Raw genomic sequence first — 25770 nt, 5'->3', positions numbered from 1 at the left:
TGGGGTGTGGCTTACCATCTGTATTTGAACAGTCTTTCCAGATGATTCTGGTACACATCAGAGTTTGAGAACCATCCTGTTAAATGAATGGCATGGAGGCCAATAGGGTTGGGGCCAAGTGAGAGAAGGGGGAAATCAGAGGATGCGAGATCACCTGGTGGGTCATTGTGAGGACTTTGGCTATTGTGTGAATGGGAAGCCTTTGGAAGATTTTGAGCAGTTGAGTGATGTGATCTGATAGACATTTTTAACAGATTATTTTGACTGTTGTGTTGCAGTAGAGCAGTAGGAAGCCAAGAATTAAAGCAGGGAGACAAGTCCATTGCAATAATACTGCAGACGAGAAATGAGGTTGGCTTGGATCAGGGTGGGTGCTAGCAGAGAATGTAGTGAGACATAGTTGGAGTCCAAAACTCATTTTCTAGGGGGAGTTGACAGAATTGGCTGATGGATTAGCTAAATTAAAGACATGAAATATTCTCTAAGTTTGAGAGGGATAAAAATAGCCAAATTAGAAGATAGAAAAGTAGTACTTGTGGCATCAAGCTTAGATGACATGGATGACATGACTAGGTGATATTCATCTAGCTTGTGATATTTTAATTGCTTAGTGAATCTGACTTCAAGTTTCCTAGGTAGAATACTGCCATTCTGGTAGAGTACTGGAGAATCTTTATCAACTTGTAGTCCAGCTCCAGTGCTCTGTGTGTGTGTGTTCGTCCCTCAGTTGTGTCTGACTCTTTGTGACCCCATGGACTATAGCCTACCAGGCTCCTCTGTCCATGGAATTCTTCAGGCAAGACTACTGGAGTGGGTTGCCACGGCCTTCTCCAGGGAATCTTCCCAACCCAGGGATCGAACCTGGGTCTTCTATATTGCAGGCGGATTGTTTACCATCTGAGCCACCAGGGAAGCCCTATTTGCTGTTAAAGCAATTCTAAGTTAATCACTTCTTAACAACAAAACCCCCAAAGCCTCACCTTCTAGAGACTCTTCACTGACTGTTCTGAAACAGCCTACCTGAAATTTTTATTACTCTTGACTTTGAGACCCCACACTGTGCTACCCTCTTTCTTTACTGCTCCTTCTTCTTTGCTCATTCCCTGCATGTGAGTCTTTCTTGAAGTTTCAGTACCTTGTCTTCCATTTCTCCATCAATATTATAGTCCACCACTGCTAACACATTACTGATTCTCAGATTTATATCTCCGGTCTTTTTGCTGACTGCCAAGCTGAAATTTTCAATTATCTGCACCACTCACTGCAGTGTAGTTTCAAAGCTAAACTCATCGTCTTCTCTTACTCTAACAAGTAAGACAGCTTTCTGTCTTGTCAGTTTATTTTCGTTACAATCACTTACCCTCCCTCTATCTAGTTATTGACTACTCTGTCAGTTCCACCTATGAAATCCTCATCATTTTCTCTTATGCCCAACCAGCCACCACCTTAATTTGGTTGCCTATTGTCTGTAATTGGGATGCTGTAGCAGACTGCTGACTGTACTCCCTGGTTCCAGGAAGAAGGTTGGATGAATATAGTTTTTCTAACTTAAAACAAGCACTAGTTGAAAGTTACCTCTTCCATCTATGGTCAAAATATAATTCTTCTATACATTTTATAATTTTTCTATGATCTATTTATTTTCATTTGTGAAAGTAGGAGTAAAATCATTATAGCTGTAGAAGGCTAGTCCACGATTACTTTAATCTTTTGCTCCATGAAATAGTCTTTTCTCATTTTTATGATTGTCTGCAATAGAAATAGGTTAAATGAACTTACAGGATTTTAAGAAAGGCCTATAACAATAGAGAATTTAAAACACAAGATATCAGATACAGCCTACTCACCCCATCTGTTGAAGGTTAGTTGTATATAAAATTTGTTGTTTTATAAAGCTAAAGATTAAATGTTCATAGATTAAAAAAAAGACTTTCCAATAAAACAGATTTCCTGTTTCAACAAGGGAGATTTCATAACAGTGAATCCAAATCGACTTTATTTCACCCTCCTTACTATAATGATTAACTTGAAAATTTTTTCCTAGATTTTTATCTTTTCAACAGTAGATATGTGTTAGAGTAGATATTCTTATAAATATATAACAGTAGTCTATAATTGAAAAATAAACCAAATACAGTGATTCTATAAATTACTGAGTTTAAGTTCTGTTATCTGAGGTCTAAAATTTTCTGCTTCTGAATGCTAAAGAGTCAGGAATGATATTCTCTGTCCTAATGATAGTAGTTTTTTTGTTTTCTTTTTTTAAGCTTTTAAAACTATTTTCTGGGAGCAAATTGCTATTTTTGTTGCCTCAAACCTTGGTTCTCTGAAGTTATGTTGAAACATTCTACCTTTTAAATTCATTAATTGAAAAAATATTTTTGAGCCTTTCTATATGCCAAGCAGTACTCCATGTGCTAGGGAATCTGTAATAAACAAACTGGGAAATGTGCCTGCCTTCTTTGAGCTTACATTCCAGTGGAGGCATATGAAGTTGGAAAAAACCTCTTTCCATAATAATTTTACATTAGACTTTCTATTCAAACTGTAAAACTTCTAAATTAAAAAAAGAAAGTCCCCAATAATGACATTAATAACTCTGACATAATGTAGGTACTGTTACAGTCTCAGTATTTTTTCCTAAATTTGGCATAATTCTAAATTTTATGTGTTATTGTCATACCCTCACTGTTAGATATAAGTAAGAGTGCAAATTCCTGTTATTAATAATTCTTAATTTTAAGATATGTTTCTTAAGTTATAACTACTAACCCATAGTCATAATTTTGTAGAGTGGAACTGCTTAAGTTTAATCAAGAACTGTTTTAATCGACTAGATTTTTAAGCTCTCTCCTCTTCTTTATAGCTTTTTTGAGGTATAATCAATGTACAAGAAACCAGACAAATTCAGTCTTCAGTTTGATGAGTTTCAATACATAGTATGTACCTGTGAAACCATCATCACAATCAAGATTATAAGCATATGCTTCACCCCTGACAATTCAGAAAGATATTAGGGTGTGTGTGTGTATTTTAGCATATTAAGTTTTATTATCAAATATTTCAAGCATGTAACATTCTAATAGTGTTCCCAATTCAGTTGTGAACCTTCTCAGAGAACAACAGTTATCAGATCAGGATAATAGATTATTTGTAGACTATTGAAAGCCTACAAAACCAACTAGAAACTAGAGTTTACCCTTCAGTTCAGTTCAGTTCAGTCGCTCAGTCATGTCCGACTCTTTGCGACCCCATGAACCGCAGCACGCCAGGCCTCCCTGTCCATCACCAGCTCCCAGAGTCCACCCAAACCCGTGTCCATTGAGTCAGTGATGCCATCCAATCATCTTATCCTCTGTTGTTCCCTTCTCCTCCTGCCCTCTATTTTTCTCAGCATCAGGGTCTTTTCAAATGAGTCAGCTCTCTGCATCAGGTGGCCAAAGTATTGGAGTTTCAGCTTCAACATCAGTCCCTCCAATGAACACCCAGGACTGATTTCCTTTAGGATGGACTGGTTGGATCTCCTTGCAGTCCAAGGGACTCTCAAGAGTCTTCTCCAACGCCACAGTTCAAAAGCATCAGTTCTTCTGTGCTCAGCTTTCTGTGCTCAGCTTTCTGAGCTCAGCTTTCCTTCGGTGGACAGTTTCTCAGTCCAACTCTCACATCCATACATGACTATTGGAAAAAACCATAGCCTTGACTAGATGGACCTTTGTTGGCAAAGTAATGTCTCTGCTTTTTAATATGCTGTCTAGGTTAGTCATAACTTTCCTTCCAAGGAGCAAGTGTCTTCTTTGATTTCATGGCTGCAATCATCATCCACAGTGATTTTGGAGCCCCCCAAAATAAACTCTGACACTGTTTCCCCATCTATTTGCCATGAGGTGATGGGACCGGATGCCATGATCTTTGTTTTCTGAATGTTGAGCTTCAAGCCAACTTTTTCACTCTCTTCTTTCACTTTCATCAAGAGGCTCTTTAGTTCTTCTTCACTTTCTGCCATAAGGGTGGTGTCATCTGCATATCTGAGGTTATTGATATTTCTCCTGACAATCTTGATTCCAGCTTGTGCTTCCTCCAGCCCAGAGCTTCTCATGATGTACTCTGGATATAAGTTAAATAAGCAGGGTGACAATATGCAGCCTTGACGTACTCCTTTTCCTATTTGGAACCAGTCTATTGTTCCATGTCCAGTTCTAACTGTTTTTTCCTGACCTGCATACAGGTTTCTCAAGAAGCAGGTCAGGTGGTCTGGTATTCCCATCTCTTTCAGAATTTTCCACAGTTTATTGTGAGCTACACAGTCAAAGTCTTTGGCATAGTCAATAAAGCAGAAATAATGTTTTTCTGGAACTTTCTTGCTTTTTCAGTGATCCAGCAGATGTTGGCAATTTGATCTCTGATTCCTCTGCCTTTTCTAAAACTAGCTTGAACATCTGGAAGTTCACAGTTCACGTATTGCTGAAGCCTGGCTTGGAGAATTTTGAGCATTACTTTACTAGCGTGTGCTGCTGCTGCTGCTAAGTCGCTTCAGTCGTGTCCGACTCTGTGCAACCCCATAGACGGCAGCCCACCAGATGAGTGCAATTGTGTGGTTGTTCGAGCATTCTTTGGCATTATCTTTCTGTGGGATTGGAATGAAAACTGACCTTTTCCAGTCCTGACCTTTTCCAGTCCTGTAGCCAGTGCTGAGTTTTCCAAATTTGCTGACATATTGAGGCAGCACTTTCACAGCATCATCTTTTAGAATTTGAAATAGCTCAACTGGAATTCCATCACCTCCACTAGCTTTTTCGTCGTGATGCTTCCTATGGCCCACCTGACTTCACATTCCAGAATATCTGGCTCTAGGTGAGTGTGAGTGGTCACACCTTCATGATTATCTGGGTTGTGAAGATCTTTTTCGTATAGTTCTTTTTTCTGTGTATTCTTGCCACATCTTCTTAATATCTTCTGCTTCTGTTAGGCCCCTACCATTTCTGTCCTTTATTGAGCCCATCTTTGCATGAAATGTTCCCTTGGTATCTCCCTTAAGAGACCATAACTGCAGTGGGTAAGGATGGCAAAATTTGTGGCTTCTTTTCTTGGTGGAATTCCCTAATCTCATGTGATAGAAAACCCATAGTCTTCCCAACTTGAGGTGGCAAAGTTCAAGGAGTCTGGCAAAAGAAAAAAAAGAACAAAAGCAGGCAAAAATGTGAAGCATCCTATACTTGAAAGACAAATACACTGGCTAAAATTTGAGTTTTTGCATTTTTTGACTAAGTGCCTTCTGTTATTATGCATACCTATAGTGGAAGAAAGTTGAAGTTTTGGTGGCATGAATTATCAGATAACAGAGCTTGAAGCTGACAGAGCAGGTAGAAATTTATGGGGAAATCCCAGCAGCAAGAGAACTGCAAAGAAGATAAGCCCCAAAATCTGAGCATTAATTCTGTCCAAATCTTTGGCTGACCATTAAACTACATAGGTGAAGAGAAACCCTCCCGAAAAGCTGAGCTGAAAAGCAGTATTTAGTAGCTGAAAGAACCAAGCAGAGATATGAACAGCTGCACCTTGTAGGAGAGACAGTGGTTTGCAGTTTGAGTCTAGACCAATTAAATGCCTATTAGACGGAAAATCCAATTATCCTCAGCAGAACATAACATTATCCAGAGTTATTATAACACATTATTATACTGTCTATTTTTTGACTGAAATCACTAGTGGAAAGAAACCAAACCCAAAAATGTGATTCATACTCAGTCAACAGGAAGTGACTCAAAGTGGGCCCAGATGTTGGATTTAACAAAATCTTCCAAAGCAGCTAATATAAATGTGTTCAAAGAACTAAAGGAAAAAATGTTCAAAGAATTAAACAAATGTGTCTTAATGAGTGAATATATCAGATTGGTGAGGGCAGAAGAAAGAATTCATGAACTTGAAGATAAATCAGTAGAAATTATTCATTCGGAAAAAATGAGAGGGAAAGGTTGAAGACATCATAAATTGAGTCTTGGATATCTGACTGTATAAGGATGTTAAACGTTATTGTTGTCATTGTTGTTCAATTGCTCAGTCATGTCTGACTCTTTGCGACCCCATGAACTGAAGCATGCCAGGCTTCCCTGTCCTTCACCATCTCCCAGAGCTTGTTCAAACTCATGTCCCTTAAGTTGATGAGGCCTTCCAACCATCTCGTCCTCTGTTGTCACCTTCTCCTCCTGCCTTCAGTCTTTCCCAGCATCAAGGTCTTTTCCAATGAGTCAGTTCATTGCAACAGGTGGCTGAAGTATTGGAGCTTCAGCTTCAGCATCAGTCCTTCCAATGAATATTCAAGGTTGATTTCCTTTAGGATTGACTGGTTTGATCTTACAGTCCACAGGATTCTCAAGAGTCTTCTCTAACACCACAGTTCAAAAGCATCAATTCTTTGGTGCTCAGCCTTCTTTATGATGCAGCTCACATCCATACATGACTACTGGGAAAACCATAGCTTTGACTAGACAGACCTTTCTTGGCAAAGTAATATCCCTGCTTTTTAATATGCTGTCTATGTTTGTCATAGCTTTTCTTCCAAGGAGCAAGCATCTTTTAATTTCATGGCTGCAGTCACCATCTGCAGTGATTTTGGAGCCCATGAAAATAAAACCTGTCACTGTTTTCATTGTTTCCCCAGCTATTTGCCATGGAATGATGGGACCAGATGCCGTGATCTTTGTTTTTTGGAATGTTGAGTTTTAAACCAGCTTTTTCACTCTCCTCTTTCACCTTCATCAAGATGCTCTTTAGTTCCTCTTTGCTTTCTGCCATTAGGATGAGGTCTTCTGCATATCTGAGGTTATTGATATTTCTCCCAGCAATCTTGGTTCCAGCTTGTGCTTCATCCAGCCTGGCATTCCACATGATGTATTCTGCATATAAGTTAAATAAGCAAGGTGACAATATACAGCCTTCCTTTCCCAGTTTGGAAGCAGTCCATTGTTTCATGTCAGTTTATAACTATTCCTTCTTGACCTGCATACAGGTTTCTCAGGAGGCAGGTGAGATGGTCTGTAATTCCCATCTCTTTAAGAATTTTCCACAGTTTTCCAGTTTGTGCTCCACATAGTCAAAGGCTTTAGTGTAGTCAATGAGGCAGAAGTGGACATTTTTCTGGAATTCTCTTGCTTTTTCCGTGATCCAACAGATGTTGGCAATTTGAGCTCTGGTTCCTGTGTCTTTTCTAAATCCAGCTTGAAGATCAGGGAGTTCACGTTTCATGTATTGCTGAAGCCTGGCTTGGAGAATTTTGAGCATTACTTTACTAGCATGTGAAATGAGTACAGTTGTATGGTTTGAACATTCTTCGGCACTGCCTTTCTTTGGGATTGGAATGAAAGCTGACCTTTTCCAGTCCTGTGGCCACTGCTGAGTTTTCCAAATTTGCTGGTATATTGAGCAGAGCACTTTCACAGCATCATCTTTTAGGATGTGAAATAACTCAGCTGGAATTCCATCACCTCCAGTAGCTTTGTTCATAGTGATGCTTCCTAATGCCCACTTGACTTCACATTCCAGGATGTCTGGCTCTAGGTGAGTGATCACACCATCATGGCTATCTGAGTCATTAAGATCTTTTTTGTTAAACATATGTGTGATATATTAGTATACTATATATGGTAAAAGTTTTAATACTTGACCAAACCAGGTAGTGGGAATATAAATGTTATTGAAGAGCATAAAAGCAATTGCTGTTGTATGAAACTATCTTTATAAAAGTTAAATTCATTGAAGTATAGTTTACATCTAATAATATATGTACATATTAACTATATAATTTGATGAGTTTTGACAAATATATTAAATATGTATCTACCACCATCAACAAGGTACACAACATTTTTCTCACCCTGGTGTGCTTTTGCTGTTAATTCAGCTGCCGGGTAATCCCTCTGACCTCAAGTAATCTCTGTTCTTTCAGTAACATTTTTAGAATTTCATATAAATAGAATCATAATTTTTCTCATGGTTTATCCATATTCTTTTCCATTATGGTTTATTATAGGATATTGAATATAGTTCTCTTGTTGTTTATCCATCCTATATGTAATAGTTTGTAACTGTTCGTTCCAAACTCCAAATCCATCCCCCACCCTGTACCCCTTTCCCCTTGGCAACTGCCAAGTCTGTTCTCTAGGTCTATGAGTCTCTGTTTCGTAGACATGTTCATTTGTATTGTATTTTAGATTCAACATATAAGTGATATTATAGGATTTATCTTTCTCTGTCTGACTTTCTTCACTTAGTATGATAATCTCTAGTTGCAGCCGTGATGCTGCAGATGGCACTAGTTCATTCTTTTTCACGGCTGAGTAGTGTTCCGTTAGATCTTCTTTATCCGTTCATCTGTCAATAGACATGTATTTAGGTTGTTTCCCTGTCTTGGCTATTGTGAATAGTGCTGCTGTAAACATAATGGTGCATGTATCTTTTCAAATTATAATTTTTCCTGGATATATGCTCAGGAATGGGATTGCTAGATCATACGGTAATTATATTTAGTTTTTTGAGGTACCTCCATACTATTCTGCATAGTGACTGTACCAATTTACTTTCTCACCAACAGTGTAAGAGGCTTCCCTTTTCTCCACACCCTCTCCAGCCTTGGTTATTGGTTGACTTTTTAGAGATGGCCATTCTGACCAGTGTGAGAACTCTCACCTCCTTATCTTTTCCTGTGCTCAGTTGCTCAGTCACATCTTAGCAGCTACATGGACTGTAGCCCACCACGCTCCTCTGTGTATGGAAGAATACTGGAGTGGGGTGCCATTTCCTACTCCAGAGTATCTTCCCATCCCAAGGATTGAACTTGTGTCTCTTACATCCCCTGTATTGGCAGGTGGATTATATCACTATCGTCACTGGGGAAGCCCACCCTTAACGTAAATTTTAATTGGGATCCAGTCAACAATCTTTAATCTTAGAGGAAGAGTTTAAAAGTTTTTCTTTTGTTTCTTGTCCATTCTACCTACTTAAGAGTTCTGGAATCCCCAGAGTGGGATTAAGCCAAGGAGGTCATGCTCTTTGGCCTAACTGTTGCCGCAAATAATTGCTAGTCATATATCTCAGGGTAAATTTTTCTAGCCCCTTAAATATATATATTTTAAAACTGGGGTAAGTAGAAAAGACTTGTTTGGCTTTTAATATTAGGGACTAGAGGGAGGGGTCCCTTTTGGCCCATTTAACCTGAGGGTAGTATAGTAAGGGGCTTCCCCAGTGGCTCAGCAGTAAAGAGTCTGCCTGCAGTGCAGGAGATGCAGGAAGACGTGGGTTCGATCCCTGGGTTGGGAAGATCCCCTGGAGCAGAGCATGGCCACCCACTCCAGTACTCTTGCCTGAAGAGTCCATGGACAGAGGAGCCTGGTGGGCTGCAGTCCATAGGGTCACCAAGAGTCAGATACGACTGAGGGCACTGAGCACAGCACAGTGCAGTGATATCAGATCTTGTTTTCATCACATAAGTGTCCATTTTATTTCTCCCATTTAAAATAACCATCTAAATATTTCTTAACTCCTTTTAAAATTTACCTTGTAGAAAGTAATAGCTAGACTTTCCTTACAAGTTTTTTGTTAACATTGATTACTCTAATACTCTTGTTAGCATCTGTAAGACTCATTGAGGGGAAGCAAAGAATACAAATGAAGCTTCTCAAACCAGTTTTTCTTATTTGTTTACTTATTTTTTTTTCCTAGACTGTAATGAATGTGTCTCCATTGATCATCAAGGGGTTCTGAAGTCTTGACACCTTGTACTTTTTCATGGAATCATTTAAGATTGCTTCCTATACCTGTATACATCTTTCTAAAAGTTACTACAAATAACACGAGTTTCTCTTATACCTGTTTCTTAAACACTAAACCTGAGATAGGTCCACCCTTTAAACATGGCTTATACTTTATAGGGCTTCTCTGGTGGCTCAGACTGTAAAGCGTCTGCCTGCAGTGCGGGAGCCCCAGGTTCAATCCCTGGGTTGGGAAGATCCCCTGGAGAAGGAAATGGCAACCCACTCCAGTACTCTTGCCTGGAAAATTCCATGGACTGAGGAGTCTGGTGGGCTACAGTCCATGGGGTCGCAAAGAGTCCGACATGACTGAGTGACTTCACTTTCACTTCACTTATACTTTATTCACTAGAGCAGAGACTCAGAGCTACAAACACAAGTTTTATGAATAATTCAGACTTCTGGGCTTAGGAAGCAAATAATCCAAGTAAAGAGAGCAAGAATAATTATTCTGAAACACTGAAAAATCTTAATATGTGCATTTGCTTGATACTTTGAGACAACAGTCAAAAGTGAAGTTAGAGAACGGAATCTGTTTTCCAGATTGAAACAGGGAATGTTGATGTGGCACTTCACCTGTTGGTTTGAAACCAGTGAGCTAAACTATGGTTTGTCCATGGTTAACTACCCATAAATAATTACCCTTATGTATCTGCTACTTTACCCATTCATCTGTCTTCAATAATCAACCATATAATGAATAATTGAAACTTGGCTCAGTGAATTTTTAATAATAATTGCTTATTGCTTTCCAAATGACTGCATTAGAAAAACTGTCAGGTTTGGATATATGTTTTTTGAATCCTAAGTTGTTGAAAAGTATGATTTAGCTTACAGAGCAATTGAATGTGTGAATAAAATATTAATTTCTGGAGAATATTCTTCCATTTAGCCAACAGATATATACATTTTAATAGTGAGATACATTATCAACATTCATATGTGAACAACATGAATTTTTTATTGATAATTTTGACTCAATTATGACTCAAATATAAATTATATGAATTATTCATTTACATCTGGTTTTTTGGTCAATGCATAAGTTTCATGATGTGGAATTAAATGCTAGCATCTCAAAATTATGTAATTATTTATGTTAGGGCTTAGTAGACAAAATTTAACATATTAGGATGATACTTGATGTTAGTTGTAAGATAACGGAGGGCAGGTGGACAATACTAACTGGTTTTTTTGAGTTAGGAATTAAGTTAAAACAATTTTTTACTAAACATCTCAGGCAAGCTAAATATGAGATACAAGACTTGTAGTGAATTTAGAATTATAGTTAATATCAGTATAAGCTCATCAGATATACTAAAGGATTGTTTTTGGCTTTAATACTTAATATGCTATTTAAGCAGAATAGAGGGCATATAGCTTACTCAGTGATACATGAAAATATTCATTTTAACAGGTAAACATTGGGAAGATGGATTCACCCATTGAAAAGTGGAACCTAATAATTGGCAACTTGGCTTTAAAACAGGTAAGTGATATGTGTAAGTGATATGTGATATGTGTAAGTGATATATTTATGAACAAGTGATAGAATAAATGGATAACTTCTGAAAGTTTTCTTTTTATGGAAACATTGTATTTTTCTAAATATGGAAAAAGTATAACATACAAAATATAGAGTAAATATAAAAAATACTTTCTCCCATATGTAATAGAGCCAGAATTTCAGTTAATATGTGTACAAATAAATGTGTAGCACTTCATTGCTTAGATGCTGTTTTTCTTTGACTTTTTAAAAGTAAATCCTCTAATTAAACTTCGCTTATTTGTATATGATAGGATGTGTAAGCTGAATTTTCCTTAATTTGTTAATATTATCAGTGTTAATACAAATGAGCGCATTAAATTGTCAATTATATATAGATTATCTACAAGTCTTTCTAATCTCAGGGGAATATCTCTTTCTCTCCCACTACCTGCTGCTGTCCCCCAGACACAAGACTGCAGCCCTCAGCACCTCTTTAGCAAATCTGAGTTTATGAAGTGCTTGCTAATTAAAAAAAAAATTTTTTTTTTAATTTGGCTGAGCTGTGCAGCATGTGGGTTCTTAGTTCCCCTGCTAGGGATCAAACCTGTGCCCCGTGCATTGGAAGTACAGAGTTATAACCACTAGACCATTGGAGAAGTCTGGCTCAACTAATTTTAATGTTAGGTCAACTCAGAGATAATGTTGAGAACATGGTTGCAAAAAAGAACTTTCATGTAATGTTCAAAGACAAAGAAATAAAGGCAATTTGGGGATATAGGCTTTTAAAATGTATCTGTGTTTCTAAGATCACAGGGTTAGAGACAAGAAAATTTGAAATCTAGTCTCAGCTCTAGCAATCACCAGCTATATAATGTTTGTTAATTTAGCCTTTCTTCTATGTTTCATTTTCCTCTTCATTTCCATAGTATTGCACTAGAGATACCCAAGTTCCTTTTCAGCTTGAAACTGTAGGAATCTATGCTGGAGTAATAACCAATATGTCCAACAACCAGTAGGCTACTTATAAATTAATAAATGAAAATTTGAAAATATACCCTATTTTATTCTTTAAGTACCCTAAACTCTTACTAAGTAATATGAGTTAGACTATAAATCATTCTAATAATTTTCCACCTCTGCTTTTGTTTTATTTTCTTAAGAAGCGCTTATCCTTCTTAAAAAATTTTATTTATTTATTTATGGCTGTGCTGGGTCCTCATTGCTATGTGGGCTTTCTTTATCTACAGCAAGTGGGAGCTCCTCTCTCGTTGCAGTGCGCAGGCTTTGCATCGCAGTGGCTTCTCTTGTTGCAGAGCACAGGCTCTAGGCGTGCAGACGTCAGCAGTCATGGCTCACGGGCTTAGGCACTCGTCAGTGTGTGGGATCTTCCCAGACCAGGGATGGAGCCCCTGTCCCCTGCATTGGCAGGCGGATTCTTAACCCACTGGACCACCAGGAAAGTCCCCATCTCTGCTTTTAACTTTTCCTTTCACTCTTAGTCTCCACCCTTCCCTTGCCATCCTCTCTTCCATAACTTTTGGTCAGAATGAGAGCTAGAGATGGCTGGGGTTTCACTGATCCTATCATAATAGTTGCCACAGCCTGAAGTCTGTGTCTTTGTCTCACTCCATCAAGGATGCATGAGAAACAGGGAACCCCACACGGGCTCATCAGGACCCAGCTGGTATAAACCAGTGAGGCAGCAACTGGTTGGAGTCTAGTTACCTGTAGACAAAAGCAGAGGGGAGAAGAAAATAAGGTCAGGTGGGGGGTGACAGTGGTGCCATCTCTGAAGCTTTATCTGCTCCAGCTTGTGAGGGAGTAGACGGCTGGCTGGGGGAGTAGGGCGGGCTGGCAGAGCTCCTCTGACTTGAGGCTGGCTGTGGAGGGGATGGGTGGGGAGGGATGAGAAGGACAGAGGCACCTCATGCTGGCATTAGCTGGTGTGCGTGTTCTTCTGACTATTAAATGGGATCCCAAGCAGATGACCATCACAGAATTTCTTCACGTTGTACACAGTGGCCACCTCAACCTGTCCATAAATTGTCAAATAAAGTAGGTATTTATTTACTGGGAACCCCACAGTTCCCAATCTCATTGAAGAGTCATTCCCTCACCAGGACAGATGTATCCTGTGTTCACGTCTATTTAGGCCCATGACTCCTGTTAACCTCCCCAGCTCCTCCTTAACCTGGAGTTTGCTCTTCTCTTGGGTACAATTGGGTGTTTCCTTTGCAGGTTTACACAATAGGACTTCTTTATCTCAGCTGTGTGTGTGTTACAATGTCTTCCATAGGCTCCCTAGTTCTATATTTCATTTCCAAGAAACAAAAACTCTGCATTTTGTTTCTAAGAAAAACCTTGGAGTCACAGTATTAGAATTTAAATGATTAATTTTATCACTTTTACATATATTGTTTACTAACCAGTATCAGACATTACCTTGTCCATAAAGGTCTGTCTAGTCAAGGCTATGGTTTTTCCAGTAGTCATGTATGGATGTGAGAGTTGGACTATAAAGAAAGCTGAGCACTGAAGAATTGATGCTTTTGAACTGTGGTGTTGGAGAAGACTCTTGAGAGTCCCTTGGACTGCAAGGAGATCCAACCAGTCCATCCTAAAGGAGATTAGTCCTGGGTGTTCATTGGAAGGACTGATGTTGAAGCTGAAACTCCAATACTTTGGCCACCTGATGCGGAGAGCTGACTCGTTTGAAAAGACCCTGATGCTGGGAAAGATTGAGGGCACGAGGAGAAGGGGACGACAGAAGATGAGATGCTTGGATGGCATCACCAACACAATGGACATGGGTTTGGGTGGACTTCGGGAGCTGGAGATGGACAGTTCATGGGGTCACAAAGAGTTGGACGTGACTGAGCAGCTGAACTGAACTGAACCAGGATCAGAATGCCGAAGTATCATAACAACTGATACTAGCATAGTGATGCTTGCAAGCAGCTTGCCTCTCAGCACTAAATCTGCTGCAATGAAAGATCTGGGGCTGGAATCCAGGCTATCTGAACTTGCTAGCCTGGCTTTTCCATTAATTTACTCTATGACAAAATCAGAATACTTGGGTTTTTCACCTGGAGCCCTGGATTGCTGTACATGGATTAGCTTCAGAGAGTCTCTGAGCACACAGAAATTCTGCTCAAAATTTTGACTGCATTTGTGTTTTCATGGAGAGAAGAATCAATAAAACTTTCACCAGATTGTCAAAAGAGTCCATGACACAAACACAATAAGAATAAGTGAACTAGAGGTGCCTTTAGGGTTTCTTTTGGTTCTAGCATTAGTCTAACGTGATTCTAAGAGTTCACAGTGTGACTTTTTTAGTTGTTTTTTTTTTTTTTTTTGAGGGTTGCTTTGTGCTACCACTGTGGAAAGTACTTTATATATTCATGTAATTCATTTAAATACAAAAATAACCCTTCCGTGTTCAATATTACCATTTTTCAGGTTAGGAGCTGAAGTTTTAATAGCTATTTGTGAAGTTATTTTTTAATGTCTGCCTCTCCCATTGACCAGGAGCTCTGTGAGAGCAGGGAATAAATTTGTTTTGACCACTGTTGTAGCCTAACACCAAGCATAGCACCTTGTATATAGTAGATCCTAAATTAATGCTTGTTGAATAACTTACCACAAGATTAAGTGGTATAGCTAGGAATGAAACCCTTATCATTTGATTATAGCATTCAGTCTCGTGCCAATATTGCCTCAAGAGTCACACTTAAGCTACGTGGATTGGGTACTTTTCAGTCTTAAGGTTGGTATTTTCTTAGATGATCTATGGATTTCACCACCAACGTCACTTAAGATGCTTGTTAAAAATACATTCCTAAACCCCATTCCATACCTACTGCTACCAGATCAGGGCACTTTGAGAACCCACTAGCTTAGGGAATAGTAAAACTAAAATGTAGTAGCTTCTTCAAAAGGTAAGGCAGCTCAGTTACCATATATAATACTTTCTTTTGACTCCTTATATGCCTATTGACATCATCAAAAAAAAATGTGTTTTCTCAATGAATAATTCAGTTGGGTTTTATTGAATATTTTTTTAAGGTTCAAGCAACAGTAGTTGGCTTCCTAGCAGCTGTGGCAGCAATTATATTGGGCTGGATTCCAGAGGGAAAATACTATCTTGATCATTCCATACTTTTGTGCTCTAGCAGTGTAGCAACTGCCTTTATTGCATCGCTCCTACAGGGTAAGTAAATTTGTCAGTGTCTCCTCTGCAGTCTCTGCTTTCTAATTATTCATTTTCCATGTTAGCTATTTTTACGTAACTGATATTTTTTCATTATTTTAAAAAAAACAGAGAAAAGTTATCTACAGCTTTTCAAATAGCTTATTTCAGATACATTTATATGTATCACATGTAAACCTTAGCACACAGAGCAAGCTTTCTAAGGTTCTGTCTCGGCTTTAGGTCTCCTGGTACAGCTCCCAAACAAGACCAGGAAAATAGCCTAGAGATTTTATTTGTCTCTGTAAGTTAAATGAATTGAGAAGCTCCTTTCTGGAAATCACGCAGAAGATTTGCTAGCTTGTCATTTGAGTAACAAGTATTCCAGGAATTCTAGATTTCAAAAGCTGTCCCTCCATTAAAATTTTTTGAAGTTTCAGATTTCAAAAAAAATTCCTTTACTGTTTCTGTGGCAGTAGAAGTATAACCATATGCTTGACAGAGCATATTGTTGGCTATAGAATGTTAAAGAGCCAGAAGTTTTTTAGTTGGGATACCATTTTTATATTGATTTATTTATATGAACTTCACACTGGAGAACTAGATTATGGAATCATAATCATAAAGACTTGTTAATTTTTATTTATAATTGCCATCTTCTCATTTTATATCACCAGCAAGGTTAAAAATAGAATACTCTCATATCAGGTGATCTCATACAATGAAGGTAACTTTTGGGGCTAGATTCTGATAATTTGGTGGCTCAGACTGTAGAGTCTTCCTGCAATGCAGGAGACCCGGGTTCGATCCCTGGGTTGGGAAGATTCCCCTGGAGAAGGAAATGGCAACCCACTCCAGTATTCTTGCCTAGAAAATATTGTGGGTAGAGGAGCCTGGCAGGCTACAGTCTGTGGGGTTGGAAAGAGTCGGACACAACTGAGCGACTTCACTTTATTTCTTTTCTAATAATTTAGAAGCTCTTGTTAAAGTTAAGACCTGGCTACAAAAATATTTTCAAGCATTTTGTTTTAGTACTCAAATTATACCAAGGGTAGTATCTTGTCTTTATATAGAATTACTGGAATTGACTGATGTTAACATGGGTAAAGCAGAGTGAAGTTATGCTATTGGAAAATTGATTTCTGATAAGAAAAAGTGTTAAAACATTAACACTATTACTTTAGACTCAATTGCTTCTGTTTTCCCTCTAGTTTCATTTAGAAAGAATTGTTTAAAAAATTTCAGACTAACAAGTATCTGTATTGCCTGGGATTTTTAAAACTTTAAAATTCAGATTTTAAAAATATAAGTCTACACCTTTATTTTGAATAATGTGTATTCTACTTTTATAGTAACTTGACCTTTATATATGTAGAGCAGATGGTATTGAACCACCTTTTGTAGGTGAGAAAACTGGCTTAGGTCAGTTGGCTTGTATGATTTCATCAGCTTATTAACAGAAAAATCAGAATTAAAACCTGTTTCTTATCTCTCAACTCTTTTCCCTGGTCCATGATGGCAAAATAACTTGTTTTCAGCTGAAATTATAAATAGCATCCTGCCATAGGAGAACTTTCTACATTGATCTTTAAATGTACTAATTTTGAAAAAAAAATTATATGATCATATCTTGAATGATTATTGTAATATACATTTAAATGTTTTTCCTGCTATTTTTTTCTGTTTACAATGATATTATGGGAAAGGCAAGTCCATAGATTGAAAAAGCCTCCAGAATATAAGATGTGAGTCATTGAACCAAGACAGAATTTATACTTTTAATAATTTTGGCCTTACAGGTAGTAGGAAAAACACTGTTATAAGCTGTGTGACCTTAAGCAAGGATTTAATTTATGCTTAGCATGTAAATTAACTAATCTTAAATTTTCTCTGTCCTGCATCCTCTTAATATGTTGGCATGAGAAAATCTGTCCAGTATGGTATAGATATGATGTTACCATTTTCCTCCCATTTCTATATTCAAGAATATGAGGATTTAAATGTACAAGAACCCAATCACATTTTCCTCTTCTGTTGTTGTAGGTTTATAGACAGAAACTTTGGGGTTTAAGAATATCCTTTACAAAGACTGCTTCTTGTAGTCTGACCTCCAGTGTTCAAAATTTAATTACTCTTCTCTTCCTAGTATTTCAACACTTTTTAATAAAAAATGGGGCAAGCATTTCTGGCTACCTCTATGTAAACAAATCTGGTTTTGTTGGTGTCCTTCTCAGTTGCTATCTGTGTAAATATAACTCACCTTTCTTTGACATTTTCATACTTTATTTGAGGGTTAAAATAAAATCTTTGGCTTTGTACACATGAATACATTACATCCAAGAATGCATGTTACTAAATTGGAAACTTTAATGTTATTTTACAGTAGCCTTTCAGGTCTCTAAATGCAACACTGAACTTCTCACATCTTTTGTGATCCCTACTTGGAATTTGTTGAAAGACACTTTACCAAAACATTGAAGTAAAATGTTTTGTTTGCTTTAGTCAGCTTATCTAAGCAGCCTAACGGGAACTGATGCGCTATTTGTCTAGTGTGTGTACTTCAGTATTTTGGGGAATGGATTTTCTTTAAACCATAGCACAAAAAGTAATTAACTTTTGTTTTTTTTCCTAGGAATAATAATGGTTGGGGTTATCGTTGGCTCAAAGAAGACCGGTATAAACCCTGATAATGTTGCTACACCCATTGCTGCTAGTTTTGGTGACCTTATAACTCTTGCCATATTAGCTTGGATAAGTCAGGGTTTGTACTCCTGTCTTGGTAAGTTGACCTGAAATTAAATATAATGCATTATTCAGAGTCTCTTTAAATAAATATTGTTGCAGCAATATCATGACTCACGGTGGCCTTCATCTGTGTTGGAACTGTGGTTGAGGCTCATTAGAACAATCACTGCTACTTGCTGTACACCTACTATGTGTTGTGGTTCTCACATCCTTCTTCTCTTCATAAAGAATCTAACACTCTAAAAGATAAGGAATATCATCTCTGATTTCAGATGAGAAAACTGAGGGTCATAGAGGTTATGTGTATTACCCACTGTTTGTAGGAAGGTTGAATGCAAGTCTGTTATAGTCTTTGAATTCTCTCCTCTGAATATGTAGCACTGAGGCATCAACCCACAGGATTCTGAAACATGTTGCACTGTTGTCACAGAGCATAAGGTTGTGCTTGAAATTTAGTGATTTTCCCCCATATCAGAAGCCAGTGTGGCAATTAATAATAGCAGCTGAAAAATCACCATGAAAATTAGCCGGAATGTTGTGGGAATTTGAAGTTATCTTATATATGCAATTCCTGATAATAGTTATTGGGTATTTATAGAATCTAATGAATTGTTTTAATGCAAATTTATACTCTGGAGTTATTGTCAATGTAAATGTATATGATTTGTGAACATACATTTAGTGCTAAAAGTTGATTGTAGTTTCATTTTTTTAGATGCCAAATTTTTTAAAAAATTAAAGGAAAATATAAACCCACAGTAATACAAAAAGAGAGAGAAAGGTAGTTTATCAGCCAAGCCAGAAACAAACATATATTCACATATCCTCATATATTTTCATGGATTCTAGACAGATTTATGGTATACTTTAGAATAAGTCTAAAAGTACATTTGGTTTGAAGAAGTCAGAATCTCAGATAAATGTTTTTGAACTAAAGAAAGAGCTTTAACCTAACCAAGGCAGTGATTTTCTGCTACCTTTGGAGATATCAAGAGAAGCTTCATTTAGTATATAAAATTACCTTACATTATTTAATGAGTGATATAAAAAAGCAATACTCATTAAGACGATGTATATTCAAGGAAAATTCTCTTTTGGAAGATAAGATGTGTCTGCGTGTTGTAAGGTAGAAGATAATAAATGATCAAGGACCCAAATATAAGATCTTGTTCCCATAATAGATAAAGGTATAGTATTTGCACCCTTGAGTACTCAAATTACTGTGAAGTAATTTGTAACACATTTCTCAGCTGCCTGCTAAACACCAGGGTGCCTCCCCAGTTAAAGCCATTGAAGAATGTTCCTATAAATATGACAGTTGTTATAATGAGACAGACTAAATATTTGGATACTTCATATGATAAATCGGTTTTTGAGGAAAATCTCACTTTTAAAATTTATTTCTAAAAATTATACAAGTGGTAAACTCTCCTTACAAAAGATGTGATCAAAATGTGTTGTTCTCTAAAAATTTTAATATTTTGAGTGTTATAGACAATAAATAGTGTTTAAGTCAGGAAATAAAAAGTGAAATATAATGATAGTATAGATCATAATTTTGAAAAATAGTTTTATTATCAAATATTGCTTAGACTTTTCTAGGCCTGTGTTCTGAAAGTTGACGCATCATAATTCAAGATGACTTCACTAAAACAGAGTCTTTTATGTCTCGTCAGTGTCGTTTTGGTTCCTTGAGATGAGATTGTGTTCCTGGGCTGCTGATTGATTCTGGTTAATCTGGAGGTGTTTCTGAAGTCACTGTGTGCATTATGAGCACTAGGGGGCCTCATAGCACCAGCTGTGCGGATCCTAGTACTGAGGGCGTTGTGAACGGAGGTTAGAAACGGGCACCAACAGCAGGGACACGTGCACGCCCGTGGCTGGTGCATGGCAGTGTGTGGCCAAAACCACCACAGTATTGTAATTAGCCTCCAATTAGAATAAATTAATTTAAAAAAATTCCAAGACCCCTCATGCTGCCGAGTGGGATGCCTAGCTCTGGGAAACAAAGGTTTAATTCCTGAACTATTATATATTGGAAACACTTAGCAGTCTTTAGAGATAAAAAGAGGATTTCATGGCAACCATAGGCTTTGGCTGTAAATAGAGGCCGTGAATCGTGTGGCTCCGAACACGGAGAAGTCTCACTTAACTCCCCACTTAAGAGTTTTGGATATTCAGAAACAACTTTGAATAGCTCCCCTGGTGTCCTAAGGCTCACTCCACAGCCATTCAATGTGCTACCTTTCTTTCACTCCCAGTAAAATGTGCTGATTTCTGATGCCTGAACTAAATGTGGAATTTCCCCCCTTCCTGCCTATCCAGTCCTCCAAAACAAACACGACAAAAGAAACTAAGCTTTAAGAAAAAAAAAGAAACTAAGCTTTGTTTACTCTTCCTGACTTTATTTTGTCACAGCCCTGGGGAAGCCTCTATTGCTTAGTGAACAGAGTTAGAGTTTAAGCCTGGTCTTCAGGCCTCTTGGAGACTTAACCTTCTCAAGCTCCCAGCCGTCCCTCCCTTTCTTATATTCCAGCCAAACTCCAACATTTACTGATTCTCATACATGCTGGTGTTTTCTGTCTTTTCTTTCTTATGTTATCCCCCTCCTCTCCCTGAAGGTCAATCAGAATCATCATTTCTCAGTACTAAATTAACAGATTCCCTAATCTTAGGTAAACTTTTTCTCCCCTGAATTCTATAGCATGTTATTGACATTTCTCTTAAGACATTCTTTACATCTGGCCAGTCATTATAGCTTTTAAAGTAAATGTCTCTTCCCTTATAAAGGTATAAAGGAAGGAGAAAACTGTCTTTATTTTATGTATTTGTTTTGTAGACCCCATATACTGTATACATAATGAGTGTTAAATAAATAGCACTTCATCGCATGCTTTATTCTTTTTGAAAGCTATCCCGTTAATGTGTGTAGAAATTATTAAGGAAGTGGTGCATATATGGAAAATGGAGGACAGATATCCCTCTGAATGACTTTGCCACAGTACCTACTCAATAACATAATAGATTGTAATGAAAAAAAAAATGATCCTTTTAGAGAAGACATAGTATAAGGAAGTTATTGGAAGGGTATACTGCCTTAGCAGAAAGTATCTAGTATCACCATAGGAAAATAAAAAGGGCAACCTGTGGCTGGAAAAGACCTATTTCAAATGAAAATAGAAGAGGAAATAGAAGGTCAGTTTACAGTGTAATATAAGCTCCAGATTATGATATGCTTAGATTTGACTTGCAGAGAAAATATAAAGGCATTTATTCATGCATATAGTAATATTTAAACATATAGTAACCTTTTATATTGGAATATAATTGCTTTACAAAGTTGTGTTAGTTTCTGCTGTACAACAAAGTGGATGTATGTATATATAGCTGGTCTTCCCTCCTGACTCAGACGGTAAAGAATCTGCCCGCAATGCAGGAGACACGGGTTCAATCCCTGGGTTGGGAAGATCTCCTAGAGAAGAGAATGGCTATGCACACCAGTATTTTGCCTAGAGAATTCTATGGACAGAGGAGTCTGGCAGGCTACAGAGTCTGTGGTGTCGCAAAGAGTTGAACATGACTGAGCAACTAACAAACGTATATCCTCTCCCTCTTGAGCCCCCATCCCATTCCTCTAGGTCATCAGAGAGCATTGAGCTCAGCTCCCTCTACTATACAGCAGCTTCCCACTAGCTAATTTACACATGGTAGTGTATATATCAGAGCAGGCGATGGCAACCCACTCTAGTACTATTGCCTGGAAAATCCCATGGACGGAGGAACCTGGTAGGCTGCAGTCCATGGGGTCCCTAGGAGTCAGACACGACTGAGCGACTTCACCTTCACTTTTATGCATTGGAGAAGGAAATGGCAACCCACTCCAGTATTCTTGCCTGGAGAATCCCAGGGACGGACGAGCCTGGCGGGCTGCCGTCTATGAGGTCGCACAGAGTTGGACACGACTGAAGAGACTTAGCAGCAGCAGCAACAGCTGCAGTGTATATATCAGGGGCTTCCCAGGTGGCACTAGTGTAAAGAACCTGTCTGCCAGTGCAGGAGATGTAAGAGACATGAATTTGATCCCTAGGTTGGAAAGATCCCCTGGAGAAGGGGATGGAAACCACTGCAGTATTCTTGCCTGGAGAGTCCCATGGAGAGAGGAGCCTGGCAGGCTACAATCCATGGGATCACAGAGTCGGACATGATTGAGAGGCTAACACTTTCAGTGTGTATAAAAATACATAGCAATCTTTAAAAGCTATTGTGTGCTAAGTCGCTTCATCCTTTAAAAAGCTATTAAAAGGGTCTAAAGTTGGGCCAGTAACAGAAATAGCTGTACACAATGATTGTTGCCTTTTCTTTTTCTTGACTGCATAATTTTAAAGGATTTTAAACACTCTTTTTTTCAATTATTTATAACTGTGGTTATATAATTCCTGTATGCACAATGTGTATACTGATTGGAAAAATTATCAGCTTTTCTCTTTTCAGGCAAGATCTGAGCAGCAAAATGTTGGCTTATTTTAACTTTAGAAAGATGGCTTAAGAAGAAATAAGCTGTAAGAACAGTAATAGCCTCAGGTTGTTACTTGGGTCCTGTGGAGACTAACAAGGAGGCCACCTGTAACATATTTACAAAACATTCTAGAGTATCACTGCCTTGATGTGAGTAGAATCTAAAATCATTGTGCTTGTCACTCTTCTACAGAGTTCTTTAGTCCTGAACATCCCCAGTTTAGAGTGACTGCTATAAGGTCTGTTAAGTGAGAAAATTCTGATGACTATTATAAAGGGCATTTTAAAAATTGTTTCCAACTTTCCATGCCCACTTCTTTGTTGTTCACACACAAACAGCTAACATATAAAAATGTCACTCATAGCAGCTACATATTTAGGAAGGATTCAGGGTGAAAATAAGGAATGCTATTAATGAAATTGGGCTTCTCTTGTGGCTCTACTGGTAAAGAATCTGCCTGCAATGCAAGAGACCTGGATTCAATCCCTGGTTTGGAAAGATCCCCTGGAGAAGGGAAAGGCTACCTACTCGGTATTCTGGCCTGGAGAATTCCATGGACTGTATTGTCCATGGGGTTGCAAAGAGTCAGACATGACTGAGTAACTTTAACTTCACTTCATTAATGAAACTATGTAATAATAGTTGCAAAACACCACCAGTTCAGTTCAGTCACTCAGTCATGTCCAACTCTTTGTGACCCCATGGACTGCAGCACGCCAGGTGTCCCTGTCCATCACCATCTCCTGGAGTTTACTCAAATGCATGTCCATTGAGTCGGTAATGCCATCCAACCATCTCATCCTCTGTTGTCCCCTTCTCCTCCTGCCCTCAATCTTTCCCAGCATCAGAGTCTTTTCAAATGAGTCAATTCTTTGCATCAGGTGGCCAGTGTATTGGAGTTTCAGCTTCAGCATCAGTCCTTCCAATGAATATTCAGGACTGATTTCCTTTAGGATGGACTGGTTGGATCTCCCTGCAGTCCAAGGGACTCTCAAGAGTCTTCTCCAACACCACAGTTCAAAAGCATCAATTCTTCAGTGCTCAGCTTTCCTTATAATCCAACTCTCACATCCATAACATGACTGCTGGAAGAACCATAGCTCTGATTAGGTGGACGTTTGTTGGCAAAGTTATGTCTCTGCTTTTTAATATGCTGTCTAGGTTGATCATAACTTTTCTTCCAAGAAGTAAGCGTCTTTTAATTTCATGGCTGCAGTCACCATCTGCAGTGATTTTGGAGCCCAAGAAAATAAAGTCTGACAGTGTTTCCACTGTTTCCCCGTCTATTTGCCATGAACTGATGGGACCAGATGCCATGATCTTAGTTTTCTGAATGTTGGGTTTGAAGCCAGCTTTTCCACTCTCTCTCACTTTCATCAATAGGCTCTTTAATTCTTCTTCTTCACTTTCTGCCATAAGGGTGGTGTCATCTGCATATCTGAGGTTATTGATATTTCTCCCAGCAAACACTACCAACCATGTAATAAAAGATGAAAGCCGTGAATAAAAAAGGTGCCAATTTTGGGGCTTCCTTGGTGGTGCAATGGTTGAGGCTCTGAGCTTCCACTGTAGGGGGCACGGGTTTGATCCCTGGTTGGGGAACTAAGATCCCACATGTCATGTGACATGGCCAGAAAAAAACAGATGGCAGTTATGTGTGACAGTTAAGTGGAATTATAGCAATTTGGACTATTTTAGCTATGTTAATCATTACCTTTCTGTAGTTTACATGGGATCAGTATTAATGTATACAGATACTTTTTAGGCTTAAAATTTCACGTTTTTTCTATAGGCCTGTGTTCAGTTCCATTGTTGCTGTAACAAACTACTGCAACCTGTGGCTTAAAACAATAGAAATTAATTTTCTTACCACTCTGGAGGCCAAAGTTCAAGATACTTGTTTTTCAGGGCTAAAATCATGGCATCAACAGGGTTTGTTCCTTCTGAAAGTTTCAAAGGGAAATCTGTCCCTTAAATGTTCCGTCTTCTGGTAGCTGCTAGCATTCCTTGGCTTGCGGCCATGATACTGATCTCTGCTTCTGTGGTCACACTGTGTCTTCTGTAGTCAAATTCTTCTCTACTTCCTGCCTTAAAGGACACCTGTGATTACATTAGGGCTCCCTATTTCAAAATGCTTGATTTAGTCACATCTGCAAAGCCCCCTTTGCCTTATGTGGTAACATTTACCGTTTCTAAAAATAAGTCTTTAATATTATGACATCCAGATTTATTTGGTGTTTTACAGATGTTATAATATTAAAGAATTGTTTTTAGAAAACTGCTAATGACACAAGCAGCAAGAGAAACTGATTAAATGCCAGACAGGAACTTCTGCATTAATATCAAAATCTAAAAGTGTCTAGGTTTCTAAATGAAATACATCTAAATGATCCTGCTCAGAAATAATATTTTGCCTTGATTTATGGGTATATCATAAATGGGTACTATAGTAGGCTGAATAATGAATGATTGTGCTCAAAGACGTCCACATCCTGATCTCTAGAAACAGTAAAGCTGTGAATAAAAAAGATGGCAATTTTGGGGCTTCTTTGGTGGTGCAATGGTTGAGACTCTGAGCTCCACTGTGGGGGGACGGGTTTGATCCCTGGTTAGGGAACTAAGAACCCACATGTCATGTGACATGGCCAGAAAAAAACAGATGGCAGTTATGTGTGACAGTTGAGTGGAATTATAGCATTTGGACTACTTTAGCTATGTTACTTTATCTTTTATTCTGTCCATCTTCCTCTGTGAATATGTCTGTGTTCTTTGTCTTTTATATCATTGACATTTTTAAAGAATATAGCCTTCACCTCCTTTTTTTTTTCATTGTTGGAATTTTAAAAACTTGAGATATAATTCAATTGAGATATAATACAATTCATCTTTAAAAGTATATAATTCAGTAGTTTTTGTCATATTTATAAGATTGTGAAACCTATTATCTCTGGATATATCTTCTGGAACATTTTCATCACCCTCCCCCAAAAAATACCTTTAGCAGTCACTTCCTATTTCACCCCACCCA

General features: G+C 38.1%; 1 protein-coding gene across 2 annotated transcripts in view; it reads left to right on the top strand.

Annotated features, from left to right (window-relative positions):
- Positions 1-25770, top strand: part of SLC41A2 (solute carrier family 41 member 2) — a 145019-nt gene that overhangs the window by 74602 nt on the left and 44647 nt on the right. For both annotated transcript variants that reach the window (XM_068969965.1, XM_068969963.1), the window contains exons 4-6: positions 11221-11292; positions 15358-15502; positions 18114-18260. In XM_068969965.1, coding sequence (XP_068826066.1) covers positions 11221-11292; positions 15358-15502; positions 18114-18260 — 364 coding nt within the window. The remainder of the gene's footprint in view (positions 1-11220; positions 11293-15357; positions 15503-18113; positions 18261-25770) is intronic.

The sequence above is a fragment of the Capricornis sumatraensis genome, chromosome 4 (genome assembly GCF_032405125.1).
Source record: "Capricornis sumatraensis isolate serow.1 chromosome 4, serow.2, whole genome shotgun sequence".
NCBI classification, from domain to species: Eukaryota; Metazoa; Chordata; class Mammalia; order Artiodactyla; family Bovidae; genus Capricornis; species Capricornis sumatraensis.
This window is presented reverse-complemented; position numbering and strand designations above follow the sequence as displayed.